The sequence below is a fragment of the Camellia sinensis genome, chromosome 12, assembly GCF_055761805.1.
Source record: "Camellia sinensis isolate YWXY chromosome 12, ASM5576180v1, whole genome shotgun sequence".
Classification (NCBI taxonomy): domain Eukaryota; kingdom Viridiplantae; phylum Streptophyta; class Magnoliopsida; order Ericales; family Theaceae; genus Camellia; species Camellia sinensis.
This window is the reverse complement of record NC_138972.1, coordinates 161,897,572-161,912,940: the sequence shown is the minus strand read 5'-3', so window position 1 is coordinate 161,912,940 and position 15,369 is coordinate 161,897,572. Positions and strand designations below refer to the sequence as shown.

General features: G+C 35.8%; 1 protein-coding gene across 1 annotated transcript; it reads right to left on the bottom strand.

Moving 5' to 3' along the window:
- Positions 1–287: 287 nt before the first annotated feature.
- On the bottom strand, positions 288–14,011 carry LOC114280503 (putative clathrin assembly protein At5g35200). The gene is made up of 17 exons (XM_082897436.1): positions 13,885–14,011; positions 12,763–12,857; positions 11,658–11,809; positions 11,505–11,574; positions 10,849–10,946; positions 8,305–8,446; positions 8,124–8,224; positions 5,465–5,548; positions 5,277–5,327; positions 5,123–5,188; positions 4,974–5,039; positions 4,713–4,793; positions 4,495–4,572; positions 1,879–2,070; positions 1,703–1,766; positions 1,482–1,597; positions 288–803 (listed from the first exon to the last, which is right to left on the bottom strand). Exons 3-17 carry the CDS (start codon positions 11,757–11,759, stop codon positions 438–440), a joined length of 1,677 nt encoding a protein of 558 aa, XP_082753562.1. The 5' UTR covers positions 11,760–11,809; positions 12,763–12,857; positions 13,885–14,011; the 3' UTR covers positions 288–437.
- Between the last annotated feature and the right edge of the window lie 1,358 nt (positions 14,012–15,369).

The window sequence follows — 15,369 nt, the reverse complement described above, 5'->3', positions numbered from 1 at the left end:
ACACTAATCTATATGGAAGGCACCAACTCAGTGACACTAATCTATATGCAAGGTACCAGCTTATTACCCAAACAACTAACCCTTATTGGCAGACCTTAGGTGGGCTTTACTCACAGATTTTGTTAATCTTCTTTTTTCCTATGATGATGCATGAGAGAGCAAGAAAGAGCTATGGGATTCATATGTACAATCACCATGTATGTGAGAGAGCAAGAAAGAGCTACTATGGGGATTCATATGTACAACCGTGTCAAGCATTGGCGGTAGGTGGGTCAACACAGCCTGAAGGAAAATCTCTGAAGGATAAAAGGGTGGGCCTGGTGCTTTTCTTATCAAACTTCTGCAGTACTCTCCTCTACGCCAATGGCCCCCCTCCTTTGCCTTGAGAGTGTCTCGGGCAATGGATGAAAACCCATCGTTATTTCCCACATCTTCACCTAAATCAATGCTGAGAATGGATTCTGTGACAGATGAGATGATGAGGCAGCAGCTTGACCAAGAAATGGATTGCCAAAGGGATTTGTTGGATCGTGCCCTATCATCATGGGTTGTTGCTGGTGTTGGTGTTGGGGCATGGCTTCCATCTGCATACCAGTTGGGGGTGCTATGTTGTTTGAAGCATAAAATGTGTCTTGGTGGTGGTTATAAGGAACAACCTCCAAAGGACTTTCCACCTGTAGCGTCATTTGGTGGTGGTAGTTTTCATCGTGGTTTGTGCTTGTTCTTGTTCTTATTCTTGTTCTTGTTCTTGCCAATGCATCATCGTATAAACTTTCTAGGATTAGTTTGTCCAGTCCACCACTCTGTCAACCAAATCACATGTCATAGTAACATTTTGAAAATCTGGAGACAGAGAGAGAGAGAGAGCACTTGAATTTAAGGATTCTAAATTAATATTATATAAAACTAATGTGGAATGTAATTTTAGTAAAAGTAGAAGTAAAAATAATGAAAAAGTGAGATTGAAAATCAAGAAATAATAAATAGTGAATATTTTTGTTAGTTTGGTTTGATTATTAATAAATATGGTGATAATGTGATCCATAAAATTGTAGCAGGTTAGATACAATTGTTAAGGCTGCCGCTCATCACCACTAAAAGGCCATAACAAAAACCCTTTTATACACGGTTTATTACAAATTTGAACATCAATAATATATATTTATATATTTTCAATAATTTTTTTCATAATGTACGGTAATGCATGTAGAGCCACCCATGATCATGTTGCCCATGAGCCTTCCCTTAACTACCGTTCCCTTAATTCTATCTCTTTCTTCTGGTGTTAAATTCAGTGTGTTACACATGTGCCATTAATTTTGGCTTTATTTCAGATTACAAGGGGTGTGTTTATATTTTTAGACCATAGGGAGGGCAGGTAATATGTTTTCGGGATAAGCCACAAGGGTTAATGCGCAATTAAAGTTGCAAATAAGTTTTCCCGAACAGAACTCATTTGTGAATACTACATATGGACTTACCAGTTTACTATCTGCAACTGCAGCTCCATTAGAGCTTGGTGCTGCAACGAGTGCGAGCTCCCAACTGGTAGATTCACTTGCAAGATTTGAACTGACTGCGGAATTTGCTGGATATTCTGTAAAAATGTTACAAATAAATTTAAAATAATCTATATTATATGTATATATATATGATATTTCAAAACAAACTGAGATTTTTATAGGTAAGAAATGGAATTCACCAGAAGTAACAACTGCAAGAGCAAGGGCATTTTTATCACCCAATTCAAATGCTTCTACGATTGACTAATCCAGACCCTGGTAAAATTTAAAAATAAATAAATAAAAATGAAGTTTTCTAAGTGAATCACTAAAATGAAGCAAGGTCCTAATAAAGATAAAAAGTGTCCGCCCTTACCAAGAGATCAACCTGTGTTGAGGCAACAACCTCATCCCGGTTGTTCTTCAGGAGTTGAGGTGATGTAGCAAGTGCTGATGATGATGGATCTGATGATGTTTCCTCAACCTCAGTATCTTGCACGCTATCAGTCTCGAAATCAGGATTAGGAGCAGCTATTGCTTTAGGAGTATCAACTCCCTCGCCATTGCTCTGATGACATAAGATTATGGAAGAATAGCCATTCAATGAGTTGTATTGTCTTGCAAAATTGTCACAAATGCATCAACAATTCAGCATAGGTTACTTGAGTATTCATAGCAAAATACTCCACAATTTAAAAGCATACCTGTGACTAGAGATGGTAAACTCAACTCAACCCAACCCAAATCCATGAACCCCCAATATTACCCATTCAAAACCTGGCCAAATCCATAAACGGGTTTGACAGGATTACACCTTGCAAACTCATTTAAAATTGGGTTTAAATGGATTAGACATGAGTACCTATTTAAAGAGGTACCACCTTGCCACTGCCCCATCACCACCTCCTCCTCCCCCAACTCACCACCACCACCACCACCACCACCACACCAAAAAATCTGAATGATAATATTATCTGGATGAACCCACAACATATCCAAAACATGCAAACAAAGAAAATTATGTTCAAACAAACACTCAAAAAAATATTTCCTGTTTGTGTTAGCAAAGAAAGTCTAGGAAATTCGCCCAAAACTATAATTTGATTTCAATTTTTTTTTTTTTTTTTAATCAAGTTGGACTCACTTGTGTTAAATTCTTGATTAATTGTACACAACAATAACAACAAAGACAAACGTAACAATTTTGGCCCCTGCTATTTTCCTTCTTTTTCTCTGTACCCAAACAGTGAGTTGGGGTTTGTCTAACAAAATTAGAGGTGAATTGGAAATTTCAATATATATTCACACAAAAGAAAGAAGAACAAAAGAAAATACAAAACTTTTACTACTTTGCCCTCCCATCGTTCCCTTCATTTTTTCAGATATACAGTAACCTCAATTTAGGAGTGTAAGTACATGCATGGCTGTAACTGTAGATGTACATATATATATACACCAAAATGTCTATGTGCACAGAAGGAATCAGACAAAAAATACACAAATGTGAGAAAAATGTTCGCAATTAAAGATGAGACATTTTTTTGTTTCACATCTATGTATTTTGTGTCCGGTTCCTTCTCAGCATGTAGCATGACTGATATATACACTCAAATGGAGAGTGAAATTTTTTTTAAAAAAAAATCCTGACTCAGAACCACCTATGAACATCTTTACAGATCATATTTTTCAGCCATCACTACCACTACCACTACCACCACCACCACCAATTCCACTATCCATTGGAAAAAGCGTTCCATAAAATAAACAGGTTGGTCAGTTGATTTGCCCAACCCATACCAAATTCAACACAACCCGCTTAAACCCATTTATTAAATGGACAGGTTTGGGCTTAAACCCTCGATTTTCCACCTCTACATATGAAAAGAAAATAAAGACTAACATTGAACTCAAAAAGAAATGCCCACAAAGAGATTTGTTTTACCACATCATGCGAGGCAGAGTGTCCAAGAGACTTAACATAAATTATTTTTACATATTTGTGTTAATTATCTCAAAAATTTCTAGTTCTTAGAGTGCCAAGGTAACAAATTTAAAATTAGATTATTATTATTTTTTTGGGAATGAGTTCTTCTTGTCCTTGGGAGAGGAGGGGGGGAAGGGGGATCGAGTGGAGGTGAAACTCTTGTTGTCAAGCATGTTGGCACTTGCCTGTATTTTGTAGTAAAAGTTGGAACAATTGATTGCACTGAATTTTGTTGCATCTATTATCATTAAACTCCCATGTCTTATTGTTTTAGATGTATCTCAACACTGCATACATCACAAACTTCCACTTCAGTCAACCTTGCCTAAAGTGAATGAATGCTTCTACCATATTATGTGATTGACATATACTAATAAAACAGTTATATGACCAACAATATTTTACAGGACAAAATGTAGGGCAATTAAGAAACATTTTTGTAAAATGAGTGTAACTGAGGTAAGGATATTTTAGGTGGATGTGTGGTAAGATTGAAAAAAGATAGAGTTAGAAATGCATACATTCATGAATAGTGGGAATAGCATCAATGGAAAATAAATTGAGAGAAAATATACTAAAAAGGTGTGTCATATATAACAAAGACCAGTAGAGGCAACGATGAGGAAGTACGCTCGGATCACAACTAATAGAAACACTAGTGGGAGGGGATGACCTAGATTGACATGGGATACTGTAGTAAAAAAGGCTATGAATTTATTTAATTTAACTAAGCATATGGCCCTTGATAGAACATAATGGAGAAAAACAATTTATGTAGCTGACTCCAAGTTATTGGGACACAAGGTTTGATTTGATAACTGGAAAATCTTAAGAAAAGAAAAATAAAACAGAATATAGGTCTGCACAAGATAAAATTATATGTCATGTTTAGTTTTAACAAGTACTGCCAATTGGGGTATTAGCAATCCTATGCAGACTAAACAAAATATTTTAAAGTTATGGCAAGATTATAATGATTCCCTGCAAAGCAGATGCATAAAGACATACCGGTCTCCATGGAAGCATTAAAATTTGTGGGGCGTCCTTCACATAATCTTCCATGGCTGTCATAAATGATGCAGGAGGCTGTAATTGGACATTATATAAAATACCATAATCACTGATTAGTTAAAACAAAGAACATAACAAATACCAGGCTGCAATAAACTTATAAAGATCTACAGGAACAAAGATGGACTTACCAAGTCAAATTAAGAGGTCCTTACCTGTTCTATTTTAATATATTTCTGCCCATGTCCAAAACCAAGGCCCCTACAGATCTCAAGGAGCTCAGATAAACTCTCTGCCTGCAGTAGCATACAAATATATTCCACAACTGATAAAGATTGTACAGAAGAACTACAGGGTAGCTAGAACGTAAAGATCAGACAGTAAAAGTATAGAGTGTAAGCATTAAAGATGCTCGATGGAAGCATGTGCTCATGTGTGCACGTGTACGGGTGTGCAGAGAATCACACAATGTATACCTGATTCCCTGCCTTCTTATAAATTTCAAGTGCCCTAACAGCATCATGGCGCTGCATCTCAAAAAACTGAAACAGAATACAAGTCAATTCTACTTTCACAAGAGCACAAGAAACCATCTGATTGCACCACTAGCTGATCAAAGGCCTACCTTGTCAACCAAATTGAGAGTTCCATCAGTAATAGCTACATAGAGCTTTATACTTTCAGCTGCAACCTAAAGCAAGAAGAAGCTAAAAGGAGGCAAAGACAAACAAAACCAAGTAAATGGTGTGGATGGGATAGAGCTTTCAGTAATTCCTTACGATTGTAAGCGCATATTGAATCAATAAATTATTTCGAGCTGCTCCCTCGGGCTGCACAAATGCACATGGTCAACATCTCCTAAAAAATAATAGAAATTATATGATTAAAGAACTAAAATGATAACCACTGTATATGTACTGGAAAAGGACAAAACCATGAAGACTAGCATAATGGATCACTACATCACCTGGCAAGCAAGAAGGCGAAAAAGAAGCTGTTGCAAAGCAGGTAATTGCTCAAGCAAGTCTACAGTGTCTAGATCCTTGGTTCTCTGCCACAAACAAATTGTAATGGAAAAATAAAAATGAAAATTTATGCCCATTATCCTCATTAGTCATTTCCATACAGAACAAGAATTGATGAGACAATAAATACAACAAATAAGACACCAACATGATATCACAATGTGCAGGACTTCCATAATAAGTTGTGTGAAACTTGCAACCTCAGAATCTGTTTACTGCTAGACTCCTAGTGACACTCTTTCTTTCCTTTTTCGACCATTAAAGCATCAACCTATAATCCAATTACAAAAGGTCATGATATGAAGACACCATGCCCTCCTTTACAACATAAATAATTCTACTGAAATCAAAAGCTAAGAAGTAACTGTAGGTTAATGAATTCCATATTTTATTTTATATCAAGAGACAGCAATAAATTTTTTTTTTTTTTTTTTTTTTTGATAAATAAGCCAACTTTATAAATAGGGCATCAAGACGATGCAAAGAATACAAAAACTAGCCTAACGACTAGTAGCAGCCAAAACCCAAACTGCACAAAACATCAAGGCAAAAGCAAACAAAAGAACTATGAAGTCAAGTCCTCTACAAAATCAACAAAAGACAAAACATCCGGGTCCACAGTCAGCGTTAACCAACTACGCAACACAAGGAGCAAACGCCACTCCAACCAAGCCGCCGAATGCATCTCCCCCAAAAATACCCGCCGATTACGCTCCAACCACACTAGCCACATAAGACAATGGCCAGCCAAGTTCCAAGCTTTCCGCCTTCTCTTCCCAACCCTCCCCCCAGCCCAGCTTTGTAACATTGCCCTTACGGTCCCCGGTTGAACCCAAGCCAAACCGAAGATAGCTACTATAGACAACCAAAGGCGTGAAGCAACCAAACAGCAAATAAGCAAACGGTCCACTGTCTCCGCAACTCCACAACACATGCAACACCAATTAACCAAAATATGCCCATGACGACCCAAATTATCAATCGTCAAAATACGGCCTAACGCAGCTGTCCACACAAAGAAAGTGACTTTGGATGGACAACCCACCACCCAAACACTCTTCCAAGGGAAGGGCACCCCATCCCCCTCTCCCCCCAGTAAGCCTATGGTAAAAAGAAGATACAGAAAACAACCCTTTGGACTTCGGGCAGTCCCACCTCATAAAATCCTCTCCAACCCCTCGAAACTGAAGCCCATACAAAAAGCCCAACAGATCCAACAATTGTCCCACCTCCCAATCCTGCACTTCACGACGTAGAACTACATTCCACAGAAGTGTAACCATAGTAATAATAACAGTAACAATTATAACTAACTCATTGTCGATAGCTTTGACTGGAAATGGAGATTTTAGTGTTTCAATTCATTCGAGTCCACTGTCAACGAAATGATGAGTATGAAGGATATGTATAACTAGTGAACACCCTTGTATTCTCTCTCTCTCTCTCTCTCTCTCTCTCTCTCTCTCTCTCTCTCTCTCTCTCTCTCTCTCTCCATGTGTGTGTGTGTGCAATTTTCTAATTCAGCCGATAACTAACTATTGTTATTATCTATGAAGCATAGACACGGCAAAATCAGTGCCGTGGCGGTGTCGGATACGGGGACACGGGGACACGCCGGGGACACGTACGGGACACGCCATCTACCGTGTCCCTTTAATTTAATTGTTTTTCTTGTAGGGGACACGCGTGTCCAGATCTGGACACGGCGTGAGACACGGCAAGGAGGGAGAGACAAAGGAGAGAGTGTGAAGGAAGAGAGTGAAGAGAGACAAACCTGTTGAAGGTCGAAGATCAAAGATCAAAGCTCCATCAGTGGAAGATCGAAGCTCCATCAGTCGAAGATCGAAGCTCCATGAATCCAGTCGTAGATCGAAGCTCCAATCGAACAATCGAACACCCCAGACGAGTCGCGATCTGTCTCTCTCTCTCTCGCCTTCTCAATCTGTCTCTCTCTCCCTCGCGATCGCGATCGCGACCTCGACCTGTCTCCCTCTCTCTCTCTCTCTCTCTCTCTCCCTTGCTTCTATTTGATCTGCGGGTTTAGTTATTATATAAAAACTATTATTATCATATATTATATAATAGTTATTATATAACATATTATTATTATATATTATATACTAGTTATTATATAACATATAATATATTTATAAGATAATATATAATACATATTATAAGATAATATATACTCATACATATTAATAAATAAATAAAATAAACACATGTATGTAAAATAAAATAAAATAATTAATTGAAACACGTTATTTAAAAAATATAATAAATAAGTAAAATAATTAATGTGTATTAAAATGAAAATATTTATAAAAAAATTAAAAAATTTGTCGTATCCCCTGCAGTGTCCGTATCCCTATTTTTTAGAAATTGCCGTGTCCCGTGTCCGTATGCGTGTCCGTGTCCGTGCTTCATAGGTTATTATTATTGTCCAAGGCCATTGCAAAATGCAAAGCAAATGCCTATCTAAGTCATATTCTAGTTTGTTCGGGGTAATATCATTTCAGATTCAGGTTCCAGCCATGAGTATGTAGAACAAAAAGGCACTTAAAAAAGAACTAGCTTCAATTGGTAATCCATAATGCATACCGAGTGATCTGTCTGGACATCATACTTCAGTATGTGGAGGCATTCCTGGCGTTCTTCAAGATATAAAGCATAGTTACGAACCCAAGCAGAATAATCCCATGCTTAACATCAGAAATCTCCATGGTCAGTTCCTCATATTGCAACTTCCAGTGATTAAAATAAAACACAGATTAAGGAGTACCATTTGTGCTTGAATCATCCCTGAAATGTGATACGTTCAAAATAAGTCCTCTGCTCCGGCTATAGTTAATGAGTTCTTCACGAAATGTAGGATCTACCTCCCTCATTGCACGATGTACAACGATTAGAGTCTTCAATGCAACCTGAGTAAACAACAAAAATAAGATAGACTGTGAATACAACTGATCGCTTAAATGGTCTGTTCGGTAGTAATGAATAAAGGAAAAAGGAAAGGAGGGGAAGGAAAAGGTGAGGGATCGATTGAATCCGTTGGAAGGAAGGAAATGAAGAGAGGAGGAAGATTATCCCTCCATGACTACTAATTTACTTCTACCAAAAAATGGCAAATATACGGGAAGGTATCGAGTTCCCTTTCTTTTGGAAATATATAAATTCTTCTATTTCCTTCTCAACTAAACAAAAGGAGGAAAAGCTGCCTGCCTATCCCTAAGAATTCCTTATGCATCTCCTATATTTCGTACTTCCAAGTTTTCCTTTCCTTGTACCAAATGGAGAATAAAATAAATAGAACCATATAAAAGGAATGCGTGTTTTCTTCGTCAGATTCCCTTTAGAACTAAATGAACCTACAATAGCTACAATTACAAGAGAAATATTTCATAAAGAGAACATATAAGAATTTTTAGAAAAACAAGGTAACTTATTTTCCTTGCCCTTGAAAGACCTGAAAATCTTGTTAACAACTAACTATGAACCAAACCTCAGGCGCAGATTCACAGGTAAGGGACCAGATCTAGCTGTAATCTATAGTTAGAATTGCCATGTAATTCCTGAGTCATTCAAATTCAGAAGTACACCTCTAGCTGAAGGAACCCACTGTTGGATGAAGTTCTAAAAGTGAGAGCATAAAGCAGAAAGGACATTGATAGCCCTAGTGTGGAGAAGTTCAGTATACAGATCAAATGAAATGACATAAATAATTTAATATTAGACCCTGTTTATATGTATTGACCAATAAAACGAAACATATCACCCAAATATGTGTTGGAAGACAAACTAGTTGTCTTAAGCATTTAGAAATAATAATGTATCAAAACACATATTAGCCAATGTCAAGCATGCACATAGTTTAATTAAAGTTCCGTACACCCAATTTAAGGAAACAACATACATCTATCTTAGAAAATAGGCTATCAAACTCATGACTTAAAACTTACTAATGAAAGAAGAATATTTTTAAGAAAAAATAAGGGAAGTACCAAAAGTTTAGAATTTATCACGGATCAAAATGCAACAATGGAACAGGCAAAACAAGCAGTTTGCAACATATTGTGCTATGGATAAGGTTAATATGTGTTCAAATGAATTACTCAATGACCTCTTAGATGGTGGGATTTGATTAATAAACCCGTGGGTCCCACCAAACCCATGTTTGATTGTGCTACATGCTAAGCGACTATGAGTCCCATGGGAATACCAATCCTACTTGGGTGTAGGATTAGCATTCCCATGGAGGGGGTGGGATTGCTAATCCAATCCCCTTGGATTGAAGCACAATGTCTATTTTGCCCTCTATTTATCAAAAACAATAAAATCTCTTTTTTATGCATTAAGGGCTTTTACGTAATTTCATAGATTTAATCCCAACCAACTAAAATACCACCACACTACTCCTCAAACAAACACACTTGATCTTATATCTCTAACTTAATACTACCACATTATTAATTTTCTCACTCAATCCCACTGTATTTATAATCTCATCCAACCTAATCTACCAAACAAACGTGGCTAAAAACTTCTTTTTTTTTATATATTTGGTTTTCTTCAAAGTACAACTGACAATGCAAATACCCTCTTCATTATTGCACTATCCTTTCGATAATTATTGAGTTCACTAATTTACATGCTACAATAAGAGGAAGAAATGAAGCAATTTCAACTCTAGCAACAGAACCAATTTTGATATTAGCCAGCACTTTAAGACATTATTCCAAGATCTATGTGGAATCTGCAGATTCTTGGTCCAATATAAACACAGGAGCAATCAGATGGCAGTTTTAGTTGGAAGCTGTGGCATCCTTCCAAGGGAAACTCCAGGTCAAGCTACGATTTGATACACTAAAATGGAATGGAGGTGACTTTGGGCCATGCTTGAAAACTTAATAGGTGGGAATGGAAAGAACCTCAGTTGGGAAAAGGTTCAGAAAAAACTGAACTATGTATGTGAAGGTTGTGGTGAGGCAAGTTTCGAACCATGGATTGTACTAGGTCCATGTGAGGACAAAATAGCGGCCAGAAGGGATATTTTCATTGAAAAGCATGGTGAAATAGTAGAAGAAGACAACCTAAGAAAGACTGACACGGACACAGACTTAGACACGGACACAGACTTAGACACGAACACAGAACATGACATGGATACGCTGACATGAATTCTTCTTTTAAAATGTAGGACACTATAATATAATCAGTTAATTACAGTTGGTAATAAACATTTGTTAAAAATTAAATAAATACATATAAAAACACAAAAAAGAGAAAGTGCAAATAAATTAACACAGCAAGGTGCTCAAGAGCATACTGCCCAATTGTGTGTTTTAGCAAGACGTTTGGCAAGAGCATGTATGCAGTAAGCAACATCAGCCCGAGGTCTAGAAGCTGAAACCGCATCAATGATAGCTGTAAACAAAACAACATAATCATATTTATATGTTAGGTGTAAAAAACGGGGTTCAAGAACTTGAGGATTTACAAATCTATTGCTTCCAATTGGTTGGACTGTACGTAAATAACTCAACACTGAAAAGTTCAGATGAGACACAAATTCATCATAGATGTGAGTCATACGTTCCATATCAAACTATTAAGTGGATAAAATGTCTCAAATTGCAAAATATTTAGTGTATTTCCATTGTTTACAAAGATATATTAGTATTAATCATTAATTGAAACTTTTATAGTTGAATTAAACAATTAAAATACCTTTGACTATTTTCAAGTGGATTTGAAAAAATGGGTGTAGAAAAGCTAAGTCAAGCTGTGAAGGGATCAAAATATAATTGGGGCCAAAATAAATTTCAACCTTCACTCATTTATTTCACGACCAATCCCAAGCAAGTTTCTGCTCATGCTTGTCCTAATCCAAGCTTGAGTAGCTTGATTTTTACAAGGTCTTATGAAGCTCAACTTATCAAGTCAAATTAAAAAAATTAATGAATTTAAAAAGGTTCAACTCACTCCTTATATGTTTTTCTTTTGGCAGTACTTCAACATGACTTGTGGCTTTGACGATGGCAACATCTACCTCCTGGAAGAAGTGGCTGGCATCACTTGCAAGTACTATTAAACATCAAGGAACATAATCGTCTATATTTATAGCTACAAAATCACCTTGTAGTCGCTGTTTAATTGGGCCAATCCAACCTTCGTTGAGTCTTTTAGAGCTCCAAGAGCTTTCCTTAAGCTTTGCTGAGTGCCACCACTTGCTGCCATTTTATTTAACAAAACAGTTTCCTCTAAACCCTGCAGTTCAATTTGATAGCCTGAAATACAACAACCAATAGATACCTAATCAGTGAATCACACTTCATTACGGAACATTTCATAATATGCTACGACATGATGAAGATTTCTCCCATTCATCAGTTGGCATGTCACTAAAGAATAATTCTCATAGTTTGCAATTGGCATTCAACTTCAATACCATCATTCAGGTGGACTATGGGTTGTTTTGGTTATCAAAACTTCGTTGATTCATCCTATGAAAATATTTACTCTCTCTCTCTCTCTCTCTCTCTCTCTCTCTCTCTCAAGCATTAGATGTTCTGATGAAAGGAAAAACTGAGTAGAGGCTTGCTCTTGTAGTTTTAGAAAAAGAGGAACAAAGAAGAGCCATACCTAAAGACAATTTTGGGCCACAAAGAAAGAATTCGAGAATTCTTTGGCAATTTAATTAAGAAATTGAGAGTTGAATGGTGTATAGCGGCTTTTCAAGAGAGAGAGAGATGAAGGTTTGAGAGAACTTTTTGCTCGTATGGAATTTTAGAATCTAATTGTCATGTTGAAGTCTTCTAACCAAAAGGACAAATAGAGCTTTTTGCCTTAAGGCCAATATTACAATCAAGCAACTATATTTGCATACCTAACTCTTTGGCATATACTCTATGTACATCCTTGGTCAAAGCATGGTTCTGTCTCTATTGCCAAGGTCAACATACCAAGTTCATGTCAAAGACTAAAAACTTAAAGCTAGAGCGTGTAGATTATAACATTTAGAACATCATGCTATGTTAATAGACTTATGTATTCACAAAGAATGAATGTATTATATTTTATAAATCCAACAAAAAATGAGATAGAAGAATTAGTGACTAAGAGTTGCCCAGGAGAAATCATTTTCATCTTCTAGGCCCTCTAGTGCTGCCGGAGTTCAATGATTCCGAAAATAATGCTAAACAGTACCTTGATCAATGTGATTTGCAATGTATGTACTTACGGTGCACACCAATGATTTTGAATCTTTATGCAATGCTACTTAATTCTATCTCCCCATTTTCTTGTATCTGTAAATTTATTCATTGCAATGAAAGCCTAGCACAAGTAAAACAACTTACAAGATTAGGCTGGACCAATTAACAAAAATTGTTACACTCAAGTTGGCTACAATATGATTTGTGTAACCTAAGATTTGTGAATACATGTCAATGAAAGGCAAGAACTAAATTGCAACCTACTTAGATTTCTTTGCATTCCACACTATTGCCCAATCCCTTTAAAACCTCATCGTCAATTTCAAGGCTATCTCAACTACAGCTGAATAATTAGCTAATAACAAAATATTTCCTTGATGGCTAAAATAGCTAATTTCTTTCCCTTCGTCGCCACGTCAATTTTCTATAAGATATCTTGCAACTTATGGCTATTCGCCTAAACTCTTCCTGAAGTGAAGACGTGATCAATACAGACCATTTGACAATATTGACTGAAAAGGTTCCAATCAGATTTTTTTTTTTTTTAAATAAAAAAATTAAATCAAGTGACGCAAATCTTTATCTATTAATTAACAAGTTCACATTTAAAAATGATTTTGAAAAAGTAAAAATGAAAGGGTTCTAGAGTGGATACATTGACCTACTCATCTTATAACAAGCTAGCTACACAAATTATAATTATCAGAAATATATAAATTAGGGAGAAGAAAAATAAATAAATAAAAGAAAGAAAAATTATTATTCTGAAAACATGAATGATGGAACCGATGTTTCCCTGAAGAAGAAGAAATTCAATAGGCATTGATTTAACAAACTTAGCAACACACACACATAGAGAGGGATTGTTTGTGTTGGTTTGGAGGGTTGATACCCAACATTTTCTCTAATACAATCATCTCCAATACAAACAAATGTTGGAAAACTAAATCAATAAAAATGGAAACCAACATGAAATTAAAAATGCAAATTTTCATATATTACTGAGACAATGCAGGATCAATCATATTGATTCATTCATTCATCACATAAACAACACATTCACACATATACGCACACATGATTTGTACATATATATATACATATAGAGAGAGAGAGAGTATAAGATTGAATGAAAAGGAAAAAGTTACCTTAGAAATTCGCCGGCAGCAAAACGCTGGGTAGAACGGCGGCAAACATACGCAAAAAAAGAATGACCATAATAATTTCCGGAAGAGAGAGAATGTTATGCATGTTAATGTAGGCTGTAGGTGTATGCATGTATTTCCCATTTCCTATTGCTATTTTTGTTTGTGGGATATGTGTTAATCCTATGACTGACCAAGTGATCCGTGAAATTTGTAATCCGATCCAGTTCAGTTTAATTTGATAAGTTTTGATTGGTTTTTTGAATCTGCGGTTCGATTTCGGATTGAAGAATTAAAAATCCATAGTTTACGGATTGGTTCTGGATTGAACCCCACGGTTCCGGATTGGAACCGATCCGAACCGTATACAAATAGTCTATATTTTTATTATACATCCTCTCCCATAGTATCTTCTCTTAATTCTATATAAAATCTAAACTCAAACCTAAAACCGTATAATATTTTCTTTTATTACTCTTGTTTGTTGCTTTTTAGTTTTAAGTTGTAATGGTTTAAATACTTATAGGGAAACCAATTTTCTTATGGTTGTTTAAATTTTAGAACAGTATGTCGCTATTATAGAAAAATATGTTGCTATTGTGAAACTAATATAGCGCTATGTTTATATTTTTATAAAATTAAAGTGTTATAAATATATTTTTGTTATTTAATTATGTGAATCCGTGGTCCTAAACCGATCCAATCCGTATTTAAATGGATTGGTTCGGATTGGTTCCATGATTTAAACGGATTGGATTGGTTCCAATTTTTTAGGAACCGTAGATAACGGATTGGTCCTGGTTTTATCCCAATCCGATCCAATCCGGACCATGTTCACCCCTAGTTAATCCCGCTTGCAACCTATCAATTTATTTGATTAATTATATTTAATGTAAATAACATAGGATGTAATATTTCATGATTTCGAAATAGAAATGAAAAAATCCCTAATATTTTCCTACAGGTTCAATTTCATTATTTTTATACATAATATTTGATTATACATGCCATTTTTTTCATAACTAGTTTTTTATCATAATTTTTTTTCTGTTTGGGACTAATTATAGAAAAGTAGAAAGTAGAGGAATAATACAAAATATAAGAAATAAAAAATAATTATAAAGAGATGAAATCTACATATAAAATGACAAATATCTCTTTTGCAACCCCTCTCTTCACTCATCTCTCTTCATTTTCCTCCTACCTCTACTTAGAGTTGGGTATAAGATCATCCAAACTGTCCAACCCGAACCGATCCGCATATAAATGGGCGGTTTCGTAAACATAATGCAAATGGATACGGTTTGAAATATGATACGATTGCGAGTTGCGGGTTTATCCCGCACCCACAAGAACCCGCCTGCACTTAGATTTTTTTATTTTTTTTAAAAAAAAAAAGTCTAAAACCTAGACCATCGTTATTTCATTATTGCATTTTAGATGAATATAAAAGTTAATGAAGAATTATTTTTAAGTAAGCTTAGGATT